Source organism: Diorhabda sublineata, chromosome X (genome assembly GCF_026230105.1).
Source record: "Diorhabda sublineata isolate icDioSubl1.1 chromosome X, icDioSubl1.1, whole genome shotgun sequence".
Taxonomy (NCBI): Eukaryota; Metazoa; Arthropoda; class Insecta; order Coleoptera; family Chrysomelidae; genus Diorhabda; species Diorhabda sublineata.
This window is the reverse complement of record NC_079485.1, coordinates 3,936,505-3,952,757: the sequence shown is the minus strand read 5'-3', so window position 1 is coordinate 3,952,757 and position 16,253 is coordinate 3,936,505. Positions and strand designations below refer to the sequence as shown.

The window sequence follows — 16,253 nt, the reverse complement described above, 5'->3', positions numbered from 1 at the left end:
TGAAACTCAGGAGGTTCCTCATTGTAATAGTATATTTTTCGGTCATATCGGATTCGTAGATAAAATACGATTTTTCTATATTTTGAAATACCCCGTATGTATAATTTCATGTACCAGTCTATATACGAACAAAAAGAGAATTGAGCAACCAATGTAGTGCAGTTCAGCATACCCTAAAGGATTTTATGAGAGGAGAATGAGACAAGGAGAAAGGGTAATTCTGCTTGGCACGTTCTTTAGCTGATAATTATCAAAGCATGAATAATGAATTGCACACGCTCGTATCAAACATGGTAAACTGAAGAGGTGAGGGACGTTGAGAGCAATTTACGGGCCATACTCACAATGTATAGTAACACATACAAAATATTCATCTATTTTACTAGGTACCAAATAATTTTGTTAATTTCCTTGCATCAGCTAGAGCTCATAGCATATATTTTTAGAACTTTGACCCTTTTACTATCAGAATTACCGAAACAAGATCATTTGAATGAATTGTTGACAATATTTTTCACTATATTTGTACACTAATTAACTGTATAAATAAACATAGGCCCCTTATAGCCTTGAAATTGAATTGAAATCACTTCAGTAAAAAATATGGTGACTGAAAATTGTCATATACCTGTTTTCAAAGGAAAGCATAATAAAATTAGCGACAAGCGGGAAAGTCGATTGCTGGAAAGGAAATGACGGTATTGAAAAAAACAAGATATATGCAATTGTTTATTAAATGTCTCTTTCCATATTACAATAATTCTCATGTCATTTGTTCAAAATATCAATTATAAAGTAATCAACAGAAAATTGATGATACTAAATATTAAGATTTATAATATTTTTAATATTATTATAATTACGTCATTCTACTGACAATGCTCGGTAACATTAACAGCTGGCGACTTTTTCCAACCAAATAGAAGATATCCTATTCCAGCACCGAAAATGATAGCTATACATAGCCAGGCATTATAGGTCATGAATATTAACATCAAAAAGTAGGATAGAACGACTTGAACCATGTGCAAAAATGTTTGAAGGAAATGTATTGCGCTAATCATCGTGAGTCTAGAATAAAACATATTCATTGTAAATATACACTCAAATTAAAAAAAAAAATGTCTATATTTCAAAGCTGACAACTGTAGATTACTAGAATTCATGGAATTGTTAGATTCGAAACTGTTAATTTTTAACAAAATGAGGTATGTATGAATAAACTAAAAGCAAGCTTGGATGGATGTAGAAAAAATATATAACAAACTAGAAATTGACTAGAGATCTGCTTCAAATTATTTGTCATCTGTAAAATAAAAAAAACACTCACGGTTCTTGGCGTATGATTCTCCCAACCTTTCTGTAAAAAATACAATATGTAATCATAAATATTCATTTAAATTTTTGTCATCGATACACATTTTTTATTAACACTAGAAACACTATACATATATGTGCTAATATTTTAATATTAAACTTATAATTATTAAAGATACATCAAACGGAAGATCAATACAAACTGTTTTGTGTGAGCACACAAAGGATGTTGATGCAACATAGGAAAGATTTGTTTCATGCAGAGACGGAATCTGTAGTGCGTACTGTATCAAGTGTGATTGTAAACCTTTATGTGATAATAACATCCGTAGATGGTATCATTAGTTTGAAGATACCGACTATAGGTCGTCCAAAAGAGCCTTGAGCAAATGCGAGAGTCGTTCACATATAGCACAAAGAAATCCATTCGGAAAGCTATTCGTGATTTGGCTATTCCTATAATGATGTTTAAACAGTTTTACAAAGACACTAACAACTCGTCCTCATTTTTCATACTTGTTACTGACTCTAGAACTTACAGACTTTCGATTGCGTGCTAATCAGCTCACAAAATTTTCTCGATCATTCCATCTTCAATGATGAGTTGACACTCAATCTTAACGCGATAGTACAACTGCTACGGTGCTCTTTCTTCCTCTGGAAGAACATGGACCAGATAACTGGAGAAATATGGTGCACCGTCTCATCGCGGGATTGTCCGAAAGGAGCCCAATAATATGGCTGGTTTTCCATTTTTTCCAGAATAACTCCATTTAACTTCGTTTGATTTTTATCTTCGGGGGGTTCATGCCCTTTTCCATTTTTACTACCAAATCTTTTTAAATTGAGAAACAGTTCTAAAAGAGCTGTTGCAAGTTTTTTTGAATCTGGCATATAGTCGTATATCGTGTAAGTTGTGTTCACATTGAATAACTGTAGGTAAGGAAAAAATCTTTTTGAAATATCCTCCCATTTAATGTATGGTCGATAAAACTTTAATTGTAATTTTATAGATATTATAAAACGTTGAGATTCTGTTTTTAATTTTAACTTCATTATTATTAACAAAATTGTACTAAAAATTGTATCTTTAAAAAAAGATAATAGCTAAGGATTTTCAATATTTTTTTTATTTTTTGGGCTCTATTTGTAAATTCACGAAAATATTAGAATTAACAAAAGAATACTCACGCTTCTCTGCACATCTTCCTGCAAAAAAAAGTTATCAAAGATTTTCCATAATTTTTTTTATATACTGACTGACAAAAAAATATATATCCATAAATATTCGTTTTTTTTATCATAACTGTTTTATTGTGCCTACAAAGGTGGTTTATTGATTGATAGTAATCATGATTTACGGCCTCATAACGATTTAGAAATTAATTAATTCTAGTATAAGCTTTTTCTGAGACAAGCGAAATGCCTACAATATAAAAATAAAATTACTTTGAGAGAGATCGGATTATTGGGTAACTTAAGACAGGACTATCAATAAAAGAAAGAGTAACATATTTTTATGCCTTATACTGCAGTTTCAATGGCCAATGTTATCTGAACATCTTAAAGCAATCATAGTGAAACCAAATAGTCCATTATGCTTTTTGCTCTTTGAGATCGATTGGCATGCTTCTGCTTTAGTATAGAAAGCATTCAATTGAGATCAATTTGATTTTACGGTGGTCACATTTGACTGAAGATACACTATGACAGAAAAAGGATAAGAAGGCTACATGAAGATAGAGAAGATCCACAATTCAATGCAACATGACAGCGTAATGCTTCACGCAGAACCATAAGTCATTCCATACCTTCATATATCTCTCATACGCCCCTAGTTTCTGAGTTATAGGCCTTTAAAGATGAGATCAGAACTTATATTTTTGTAAATTTTCTAAATAACACACTCGCTGAATAATCTTTTTTCATGGCATGCACTTTCTTGATTTGAAAGTAGTGAAGAAGTTACTCCCGGAGAATCCTATGAATACGAGTAGTTGTCGTTGATATGTTGAATTGTATTGATATTTTGCATACGCTAGTTGTGGGTTCAGCATCAACTGCATCTAATTCATTTTGCTCTAAAGCTGGTGTTTCTTATAATACGTTGTTGACCTTCTCCACCTTTTTTGATAGGACACAACCTTATGGCTTCTCACGAATTACCATAAGCCAAACTATATATCAAACGCTTGTTGACATATTCACTAAACCTAAATTCTACCATATTGAAACTTTAAATACGATATGATAATAATTGGTGACAGGTTTTGGAAAGATTGACAGCAAACTGATATTAACAAATAGCCTACTAGATGAAAAATAAATATCAATCTTCTTTTTCCTCATGCCAATAGTATAATCTTCGATAGTATGTAGTACAAATATTTATTTATTTATTCATTAGTTCTCCCCGAAATGTTTTATTGGGTTTCAATTTATGATAATTTTCTTTAGAATATCTCTTTATGGCGAGCTGTTTCTTTGGCATGTACAATTATTTAGAAATCTACATATTTCCCAAACCATGAATTTTATCGAGTTAAACAAAGAGTGGGTATATTTTGTTGAGAAATTGATCAAAAATCCATTTTTGTTATCTTAAGATTGTCTCTGTAAAAGTTACGGATTGTTTATCATTGGGCTGGCGGGCTGGCGTTTGGATACTAATGTAGAATTATCTCTTCCGTCAAAAACACTAAATGGACATACTTAATTATCCATCAAAAATTCATAATGTTCCAATGTATAATTTAGAGTATATACTTAAATATAAGTTCTGATTTCGCAACCTTAAAGGCCTACAACTCAGAAACGAGGGATCGAATGAGAAATTTTTTTCATGCCACAGCATTATTTTCACGTCTACTTACTCCCGAATTTTTAACTTCAACTCCTGTATAACAGTATATAATTCAGTATGTCTAGAAAAAATTGCATAAAATTGTTCAAGTGTTCGTTCGATTTTTGTCAGTCAGTATATATCTTTATGCTACTACTATACCGACAAAAAATAATATGAGTCGTAATAGGATTTCTGATCAGCTTTTATGGTTTCCATTGTTAATTATTACAGAAAGGTATATGACTAAGTGTTTAGATAGCTTTGAGTCATAGAAATATGACTTAAAATAGATGATATAACTAATGTATCACCCGAGGTAAGTAATAACACCTTCTGTAATTTAATTACGAGTATTTGTTGGCGTGAAATTAAACTTATTTGATTAGGTCACTCATATTAATAAGTGACGAAAGGAGAATGTACCATTGTTTGAAACTTCGCTCAATCAAAAATCATACCATGACATTGTACACTGATACTTGTAAAGCAAAAATAGGAACGTTTTGCTTAAGAGGACACCTAATAAATTGAAAGCCGAACACAAGAAAAAAAAACCTCAGCGGGGCACTCGAATGAGAATCTATATATGGCCTACATATGGTACAGATTCAAACCTATCTATCTGAAATTTATTTCACACCACTACGTAAAAAATTTCCAATTTACAACAGCTTACTGTCAATCGATTTTATAGCTTATAATAGACTTATTGAGTATATTTCGCCTGTAAAAGTATATATTAATATATCAATATAACTATCGAAAAAAAAGCAGTCGGAGACTCCACATGAAGTGAATATGCAGCTTCAAAAGTACGCTGAATTCAGCTGGAGAAATATAGCGATCAAAAAGAATAGACAGTTAAATATACTGAAATACTAATTCTGTGTTAAAACGTTAAAAAGTAAATTTCATAACTTCAAAATGAGAAACACTTACGGGTCTTTCCTAGATTCTTCTTGAACCATTCTGAAAAAAAAATAAAATGTATCAAAACGACTGTTGAATATTAAACGACAGGAAAACAAAACTTAGATTGGTCAATAACGATGAATCGACAAACATTTTGGAGAAAGAGATATGGATGAAAATTATAACCACAGTTATCTCATCATATTTTGAGATGTTGACTATTCTCCACTTGAACTAAGTACTTCGTAAAGTTCCGTGGAATATCAACTAGTTCAAATAGTAATTTTCCTATTCAGAAAACTACTATGAATCACATCATTTTATTAAGTTTTCTATTTATAACATTTGGCACATATATACCAAAATGGATTAATAATGAATTGTTTTATTCTTATAACATTGCTGTTCATAACAAAGACGAAAATTAATATGTTGGATCTGTTCACAAATTAGCAAAATGTGAGTGTACCAAATTGTTATTTCTTCATCTCAGGAAGGAGAGCTTAACCAGAATACTAAGTAACTGCAGGACTAGGAAAAAGAATACACACTCTCATAACAAATGCTATCAAATGATTCAGAAACAGTCATAGGAGCTGGCGTTGGAGTTTTTGAACTTGACACCATAGTTAGGCTCCTGTTTGAACATTTTACAGGTAGAAATACCGGATATCGATACCTACATAGAAATAAGCCTGGGAATAAATTATCAGAAATGTGATATCAAAATACTAAACTCCCATGACATCGACGTGAAGCCGATATTAGAGTGTTTTTTAGTACAATCAAGCTACATCTTCCTTACAGACCATTATTGCCTAAGAAAACACTTATTGAGATTAGATGTAGCAGATTTGGAGGGATAATAAAATAATTCTGAAATGACCTGACAAACATACGTAAGATGAGAAATATGTGGGAAGATCTAGCCATGATTTCAGCACATATTCATTGAAATTCTGGAAATAAAACGTGTTTTAATTTTTTATACAATCAATTAAACTAAGTTTAGAACTAAGTTTGTCACTATACTGGGTATATACAAATTATAAATGGAATTGTAACAGTAAATGTAAAATACTTACGGATCTTTTGGTATTTCCCCGTCAACCATTCTGTAACAAAGCATATTTTCATCCTGCATAATATTTTTAGAACATGATAGATGGAGAAAAATGTTTTATCCAAATCAAAACTTTTTTGTTAGATAATACTGAACATCTAAACTGCATATTAAATAAGAGATATAATTTATTAATGTACTTGTATTATGCTAATATATTCCAACGAAACTAAATAAGCACAAGGTGTGATTAAAAAATAAAGTGAATAATTTTTTAGAAAACAGATAACATAAAAAATAAAACTTTAATTAATCTCCTTAAAAAGCCAGCAATGCACTTATTCCAATATTGGATCAAATCAAAAATAGGATCAGAAGTGATTTGAGATACACTGCATTGTCATAATAGAGACTAATTGTCTCAATTTTCAGATCTCTTTTCCTTTTCAAATGCTCCAGTACCTTATCGACTCTTTGAATGAACACATTTGTCTCGACTGATTCTCGTCCTTAACTGATCTACATTCAAATCGATAATTCCACTTATAGATATAGATTTTAGTATTTCGTGAGCGTCATTGACACATTTTTCAATTTGAAACAAAGCTCAAAGTTGCACGTTATTCTGATCCATGTTTCCCAATAGACCAGTTCTACTAAAGCTGCTCTGCTTATCTCAACACAATTGAGTATGGGACATACCAATTGTAATACGTGTATAAGCAGTGTTGGATATTGCTTTAATCAAAATATATTCACCATAGTTTTTGATCGCACCTCATATATTAATTTTATTCGTTACACATGGCATATTTAGGATGTGCCAAATTAGAAGATTTATGCATCTTAAAAATTGAAGTAAATTATTTCTACCAGATAATTTTTCAGCAAGTAAGCATAGAACATCTTATAGAAATTTATTTTCCGATGTAACGAATCAACATTCTGACAAAATAACCAATTTCATTGCAGTTGATTTTAGTGAATACCATATGAAAATGGTGCATAAAATGTTTACAGGACGTCATAAAATACTTACAGTTCTTTGCGTATGTCTCCGCTAACCATTCTGTAACAAAAATGGAATATTTTATTGAAGTGTTTGTTCATTAAAACATTTAATAATCCATATGTTTTGTACTGACAGAATCGTGAATTGTAGATATATCATAGAAAAGGTAAGACGGTACTGTAGTCTGAAAATTTTTCAAAAATAAGCAGTTATAGAAAACATCAAAGATCAAAATAACTTAATATTTGATTGTATTCACGTTTTATAGTCTAAACCTTCAAGAAAATCTATTTCGAAAGATAATCTGATTCACCCACAAAGTTTTTTAAACTTATATTTGCCATTATAATGAAGTGATCAACAGAAATCTACTCACGTATAGGAATTAAATTGTTAACGAAACTTGTTTACCTGGGAACCCAGGTGTTTAAAAATGGCTATACTTTCTCACCACTAATGCTACATATTGACGAGAATTGAAGTTATTTATGAAACTTTTCCTTCTACTAAATAAGGTGAGATAAATAAATAAGATGGATTATTTTATCGGAAACAAATTGAAAAGGTAACTTGAAACTAGATATAAGTACTGCCCTTGCTAGCATGCACCTGTCGTAACAATAAGACCATAATTAGCTTTCTTTTGGAATAACTTCATCTTCTCCATCGCCGTGGTTTTCTGAATATGATAAAGTTTTTATTTGGGACATTTTTTATTACCGGAACCACTTAGAAGTAGCATGGTGCTAAATCTGATGAGTATTTCCTATATGAATATTCTGAAAGACTTTCAGATACGATAAACTTTTGTTTGTTCTGCAACGAGACTTTAAGTTCATCACTTAGCTCTCTATTACTTAGCTGACTAAGTAATTTCCATTTTAAACTCGCTCACAAGACTAACTGAAAATACGATTTCATTCAAGCGATATAGTAGCAGACTGACCATACGGCATACTGCTCAACTATGACAGTTTGAGACGTTTATAAAAATTAGTGCGTCGTATTTTCCATCAAACCTAGTATATTTTTCAAATTTTATTTGCGATAATTGGTTTTATTACAGTATAAAAAAATAAAGTACTTACGATCCAGTACGAATTCCTACGCTAACTCTTCTGTAACAAAAATATTGTAATGAAATGACGGATAAAAACAAGCACATATTCATTCAATGTTTTTAAACGGTTCAAATGATATATAATTTAATCCTTTATGAAATTGGTTTGACAATTTTGTATATCCACCATGTAGTTATTCTCTAATAAATCTGCTATTGTTACTAAAACCTCTTTTAACGCTTTTGTATGTCCCACCTAATTTATCATACTTTTGAGAGGTTCTGAATAGTATTTTGAAATAGTTGAAAAGTGGTTTTCCACAAAAAACTGTTGAATCAATCACATATTTTTTCAGAATTATTTTTATGAAGTAATAAAGCTAAAAGACTGAACAACAAACCAGTTTCACTTGGTAAAATCATATATGCGGAATAATATGAATGTTGATTTGATAACAACTCAATTCTTAGTTTTGTAAAAATAAAGTAGAAAACACTTACGGTTTTGTATGAATGTCTGCATCGACTATTTTGTAAAAAAGATATATTATTATCAAATTAATTGTGTTACAGCGAACTCTATTAACTAAAAAATAATTTTGCATTACACTGTATTTTTTAGACAGTAGCAGTATATTCAAAATCCTAAAAGGAATCAGGTATTTCTATACATCACATCAGAACATCAGAAGACTCTTTTAAACGTCAGGATCGTTGAGGCATCATCATTTATTGCACCGCCACGTTTAAACACTGAATATCAGTCCCTATATTAATTTTAGAGTCAACTATTTGCATAAACGTTATTATTCTGGTTAAAAATCAATACTAATAAGCAACATTTTTCTGTGGTTGAAAAAACTTATTTATTTCAAGAATTATAGAAAACAAACTTGTAGCAGCCATGAAGACTTTTCCGAATTCATTGGAAACTGTCGTGAATATAATACTTTAAATTGAATCCCAGACATCTCAAAATACCGCTCTCACTTCGTGAGAATTAATGTATATTATTGATGAATTATTCATCTTCATCTGTTTAATATGTTTATTTGAGATACTGTTGTCGAAAACTTGAAAGCTGTTGTTTGCACACCGCAATAAAATAAAAGATAATATAAAATTACTTGAATCTTGATTTCATTAAACGTTACATTTTGCTTATCATAAAAATTCTACAAAAATGGAGTAAGAGACGTTGAAATATAGAAAATTCTAGGGAAAATTTAGTATAAAAAGCTCAGCTTTCGTGAAGTAAAATAGAAAACACTTACGTTTCTTCGCGAGCCGTTCCGCTAACCATTCTGTAAGGAAAATATAATTAATATTAGAATAATGTTAATCTTTTGAAGGAATTCATATTTTTGAATAAAAGGATAAGATAAAATATGCAAATATCTGGGCATTTTACGATGTTTGTTGAGAATCGAGGATTTAGATATGTCTAACACGTAGGATTTAAATGTAAATTTGAAACAAATAAGATTTTGTAGAAAACAATAAGTAGTTACTTTTTCCTTGCTCTTCCGTATCTGTTCCTGTACATTTACTTCACTCAAATTTAAGCACGTTAAAAGCTTTTTCTCATTAGAATTCATTGATGACGAATGATAATTTTGTTTTTCATACCTTTCAAACTTGAAAATACTAATTCTGTTATTTTCTGAAATCACTATAGATGTAATGTATGCAACAATCTGTTTTTTAAGGTATAACGAGAATAAATTGAGCTTCAAACAAGCTAAAAATTGCCGCAATAAAAAAGATTTCAATGAAATTTTCACATGCAATATGATGTACGACCCATGAGGGTTAACACAATTTATTGTATTAGGAAATAAGGTCCATGTGACCAAGAAACAAACCATTATAACATGACATAATTAAATCAATGTTTTACATGAAAAAATGTTTGAGAATTTCTAAAAAATAGAAAACTTACGGTTCTTGGCGTATCTCTCTGCCAACCATTCTGTAACAAATATATAATGAATAAGAAATTCGGCTCATTAATTTTTTAGTTGGACAATTTCATAAATGTTTATTATGAATATAATTAAGAAATTTTTACCTCCAAATGTACAAAAACATAATTTTGTGAAGGTAATACTCCATTAAACCAGATTGTTGATTGTTAAGATAAACTAGGAGGATAGTAATAGGTGTAATTTGAAAATACGTCAAATGAATTTTTCAAGCAGCAATTACTAACGCTACATCTATCTCAACTGTCATATCACAAAGTGAACAACAAAGTTAGTTGTGAACAAGGAACGGTTGTGACGGTTTTTCGACCTCAGAAACATATAAAAATATGCGAAAAGTAGAAAAACTTTTCACGTTGAGCAATAACAAGTGACTATTTGGAAGATTTTTTTTCTGTAGAAAGCAAACACAAGAGGGTGAACCCTATTATCGACTAGTTCGAGCGGTGTGGAGATACCTGTGGATATTGATCTTCAACTTCTGTAAGTTGTAGTGTTCGGGAAAGACGTGTCCTGGTAGCTGATTCTACAGGCTTCCACTCCTTTAAAGAAAGGGGTCTCGATAAATTGACATCTGCAGGCGAACTCAGTCAGGTCAGCGACCTTTCTTCAACGCTCTAAGCTGCCCAAGTTTTTCGCCAACTCTGAATCGCCTATAAGTCGCAATGCTCTTTTCTGTATTGAGTCAAACATCATAAGGTTTCATTTAATTTTCCACAACTTTTAGAACATAACACTTAAGAGGGACTAATACTTTTCAAAAATATGTTGAAAGCCTTTTTTATTTTGAAAAAAATCAATAATAATAATTATAAAAAAAAATAAATAGACGTTTCTCAAACATTAATGCGTTACATTACACTTTGATTAATCACATTTTTTTGTGCCTTGAATCCATTTTAGCCTGACTTTCAATTCTTCCATTGATTTGAAAGGAGATGCGCATGTCTCAGTTTTTATGTTATGCCATAGAATCCTTATGGCGATAAGTTACGGCTGCTTCAATCCCTATTGGTATCCTTAAATCATTTTAAGGCTATTTTGAGGTATGACATGCAGGTCCATCTTGTTGGTATATAAAATCTCCTATCGTAGAAACATACCTTAAGGATAGATAAACATTTACCAACACCACCTATAAAGTAAAACCGCTCGACATCTTTGGCCAATATCGACCTCTAAATTATAACATATACTGGAATTTAACTTTTAGTTTCAGATACTTCAAATGTCTGAAACTGTCTAAATTTTTACGAAGCACTTTATTTCTACTGTCACTTATAGAGGCCTCAAAAACTAGATAATTTCATTTTTAAATTGAAAAAATTTCTAATCGCTTTTCAAACATATTTCGAATACAATTTGGTAGGTGCACCAATTGAAACGAGTCGGAGTTTCTATATATAAGATGTGTGAGAAATGGGAAGGTTTCAACACTAAACCAATACTTTGAGAGTATAGTAAGAGCTCGTTGAAACATAATAAACTAAATCATCACTTGTTTAAATCTATACTAAAATATATTTGCATCATCACGATTGGAATCATGTAATACAATATTTTCTCTCATATCCAAGAGCCAAACAATAAAATTGACACTTGATAGGTTGAGGGAAATATATAGACTCTTAGTCTTCAGTCCTGACTTATAAGTGGGAGTATTGACGTTCTAGTCAGGAAACAAAGATTTACTTAAAATCTAATCGAAATTTAGGCAAAATAAAAAGTTTTCACCTTAAATGACTTACTGGGGTTTAATGGTTATGTTTTCACCTGTGTAAGTACTATATTTTTTCAATTATATATTCCCCTCAACCAGCGGAGAGCTCTTCACGTTTTTATTTATATATATATATATATATATATATATATATATATATATATATATATATATATATATATCAACCGTTCAACCTACTATTTTTTTAATTTATAAACATGTAGTGATAGTGAGTAATAATTAGGGTCATTTGTCATTAATACAATGCAATCTAAATTATTCTTTGTGAGTCACGGTAATTCAACATTTGGTGCAAATATAAACTGTTGTTGTTAAAATTTGCAGACTATCATTCGATCATATTTATCATCTATTTGTTATCGTTCTTAGATTATGATATGTTAAGACGTTGTTCGTTATATAACATTTATATAAAATAATTCTATTGAAAAATATTATCGACATGTCTACTTACTGAATAGGTTGTGGGTCTTTAGCAGAAGCTTTTCTATGTTGCAAGATGTAAGCCTTCCAAAATAGATATTCTCTGAAAAATAGTCATGAAGGTTCTTGAATAATTCAAAGATTAAGTTATCATCATTAGAAAATTTTTTGAAAAGTGTTTTGTTAGAGTCGATTTTATTTTTATTTTGCTTATTTATCAAATTTATTTAGAGAAATAACTATTATCAGATTAATTTGAAAGAATTCGGACCATATATTTGGGTAATCTTTATTCACTGGAGTTTGGAAGACTAGTACTAAGACCATAAGCCTCTGAACATGGTTTTAATATATACAGGGTGCGGCAGCATAACTTCCTTTTTTAAAAAGTTCGCCATTTAGTCGGTAGATGTCGTAACGGAGTGCTAGTGGTCTCGTTCGAGAGGGGGGACTATAAAGTTTTGTCCCGGCACAGTTCAGTCGCCATCATGCGTTGGAACAGTGAGGAGCGTGCGTTTGCCGTTGAGGTTTACTTTTCGAGCGGATGTTCTGTGATCGCAACCCAGCGCGCCTTTCGGAATCGCTTTAATTTAGCCCCCTTGGCCCCTGTCCCGGACCGGAAATCAATTGTTACGTGGGTCACTACGTTCAGACAAACTGCAAGTGTGACAAGACGAAGAACTGGAGTCCCTCGGCCCATTAGATCACCGGAGAACATTGAGTTAGTTAGAACTTCAGTGTTGCGATCACCACGGCGTTCTGCGCGCAAACATGCGTCTGCCCTTGGACTTTCCGATCGTTCTGTGAGGAGAATACTTCATGATGATCTTCATTTTCATCCATACAAGATGGCAATTGTGCAGGAACTTTCTGAACGTGACTTCAATTCTCGGAGGAACGCGTGTGAGGTTTTTCTGGAAGTCGTTCCTGAGGACGCTATTGTTTTTTTTAGTGATGAAGCCCATTTTCATTTGTGTGGATCCGTAAACAAACAAAACATGCGCTACTGGGCTGATACCAATCCTCGACAATTGCATCAACGGCCTTTGCATTCACCTAAAGTCACAGTGTGGTGTGCAATTTACTCACGTGGAATTATTGGTCCCTGGTTCTTTGAGGAAAATGAAGTCACAGTGACAGTGAATTCGCACCGGTATGTAAACATGTTACAGGAATTTTTTTTCCCACGGCTAGATGAGTTGGACTTAGGGGACACTTGGCTCCAACAAGACGGAGCAACGGCACACACTTCAAGAACATCGATGGCTGTTTTGAGGGAACACTTCCCAGAGCGCCTTATCTCAATTAGGGGCGATTTGGAGTGGCCAGCCCGCTCTCCCGATTTGACCCCTTGTGATTATTTCCTATGGGATTTTTTGAAATCCCGTGTGTATGTGAACCGTCCAAGGACCCTACAAGATTTGAAGACGAACATCCAGGAAGAAATTGCCAACATAACGCCTGCTATGCTGGCAAGAGTCATGACAAACGCCAGAAATCGGTTTACTCAGTGTATGGAGAATGGGGGACGTCACCTAACTGATTTGATCTTCAAAACTCAGTAAAACAAAACTTTATGTATGTGCCTGTATTATAAAAAACGAATAAAAATTTTCTGATTCATACAATAAGTTTTATTAACTTTTGAAAAAAGGAAGTTATGCTGCCGCACCCTGTACAATCATGATACCAAATAAAACATGAAATGATGCGTAATTAATCTCGAATTTACTCTTTTCTGTCTAGTAAGAAACTTCTCTTTTCTCTCATTATTTAGTATTTGATGAATCATTTTGTAATATTCAAATCAATGGTCGCAATTAGAGATCAAGAACCGTACATCATGTTTATAAAATTTTGAAACTACTAATGACGACGTGATACTAATCGTACAGGAGAATAGAGGAAATCTTATCAGAAAACTGTGTGCTCTACAATTAGTTTATATAAGGAGCCATCAGTGGTCTTCAATCTAGTACTAGATAAAATGATATGGAATTGCAAGATACTAATAAATGGGTTCTCGTATCACCGCAACTAGCAAATAGTAGCATATGCTGATGTCCTAACTTCGCTCACAAGAATTAAGTAGGAAATAGAAAGAGCATACCGTAACCAAGAAGATGTGCTAAGAAAATTTTTATTAAGAATAAACCAACAGAAAACTAAGTTGGTGGTGTTGGACAAGAATAATAATGGAGAAAAATATATATTATAGAGCTAAAAACGGAATGTAGCAGAATAAAATAGTCGTTGAATTTGAATATTAGGAAAAAGAAAGCAATAACACATAAAAATAAATAATAAATAAACACAAAGTGGAATAAGAGGAAGCAAAACATTTGGAATGATGACTACTCTATTTTTTCCAACAATTTAAACTTTTTGATAGCGATTTAGATAGGAACAATTGGAAGCAATATCAATTCCATAGTCGTACATCAGTTGTTAGAGTATCTTTCATTACGTGAGATCCCTATTGATAAGTGAGTTTCTAAGAACAGAAAAAACTGATTTATTGAACTCCCTCCTTATTGTAACCATTCACGATGTTGTTGAAAAACCGGACCTCTAATATTACTGAAAGAATCCAATATCCGATTATATGATTTAGGTCACGCAGAACCTTCTTTCAACACAAAAGTTTTTCTTATACTTGATAATTGAAACATTCGTAATATTGATTGGAATGAATAGGCGATATAAATACTTCAAATTAATATATGCAATAACAGTCGAATTGAAGTTAAGTATGTGATGTTTTTCAAATAGAGTTTGAAATGTATTTCCACGTAAATTAACGGATACAAATCGAAATTATTTACCTGAAATATTTGAGACCTTCGTACGCAGCGGCCATAATAAATACGGCAATCATAGACAGAATTAAACCTCCCAAAGTTGTAAAATTCCACTCCTTGAAAAGTACTGTTGCAGATGAAGAAAATGTGAACTACAATGAAAACGTATAAAATGTAAGCGGAATGAAAAGATTCAATTATCATTCATACTTACATACATATCCATCTTCATAACATATTGGCCGTATCCTGTACGGTTTATATTTTCCGTCTTGTTCAGATAATCTGTATTGTTCAAATAGACCTCAGGGTCCGTAATATTCATGTTTTCCATATTATCAATAAAATCGAGCTGGTGTAAGCGGTATGTATGGTTCATGTGGTTCATATGATTCATGTGATCACTTTTCATTATCTCGTGTCCTTCGTGTAACTCCTTATTCATAAAAGTGTCCATTTCTCCTCATGAACTAACAGCTGTATACTATTAAAGAATATTTTGAGAAGTTACATGTGGGCTGAGGAGAAGTCATGCATTTCAAATATTTTATCATCATATCAGTGTATTTTGTGATATTAATAACGGACGAAAATGTTGATTAAATAATTTGTAAGAAAATTTGTAGAATAAAACCAAATTCGTGGGAAGAGCTCAGCAGATATCATGCTGATACACGATTATTACAAAATTATGTTAATTAATTGAAATATTTATTAGATATATTAGAAAAGAATAAGATTTCTCAATTTTTTTCAATTACTGAAAAAAGATCATGATCAATATCTTCATGGAAAATAATCGAAAACTACAACAATAAAATAAGTACTTACCTCTATAGAACGTCTTCGTCAACTAGTTATCAATCGCCAGAGCAGACTGACACCTGTACCGAGGGTCAGTACTAATGCCAATCATAGGAAGTGGTTATTGATTAGAAAATATCATGTAATTGTAACACAACTTAAATATTGAACAGTGCTGCTTATCAATTGATCGGTATAATAAAAATAATCTATGTTTTCAATTATATATCTATAGTTTATAGAATAGTAGCAGAATACGCACCATTGGTGAATAGTTTTGCTAAGTTCAC

The 16,253-nt window shown here is 31.7% G+C and overlaps 1 protein-coding gene across 1 annotated transcript; it reads right to left on the bottom strand.

Annotated features, from left to right (window-relative positions):
- Window positions 1-869: 869 nt before the first annotated feature.
- LOC130451811 (high affinity copper uptake protein 1-like) lies at window positions 870-15,616 on the bottom strand. Its single transcript, XM_056791071.1, has 10 exons — window positions 15,374-15,616; window positions 15,184-15,311; window positions 12,390-12,461; window positions 10,152-10,181; window positions 9,484-9,513; window positions 8,238-8,267; window positions 7,177-7,206; window positions 5,102-5,131; window positions 1,331-1,360; window positions 870-1,071 (listed from the first exon to the last, which is right to left on the bottom strand). Exons 1-10 carry the CDS (start codon window positions 15,614-15,616, stop codon window positions 870-872), a joined length of 825 nt encoding a protein of 274 aa, XP_056647049.1.
- Between the last annotated feature and the right edge of the window lie 637 nt (window positions 15,617-16,253).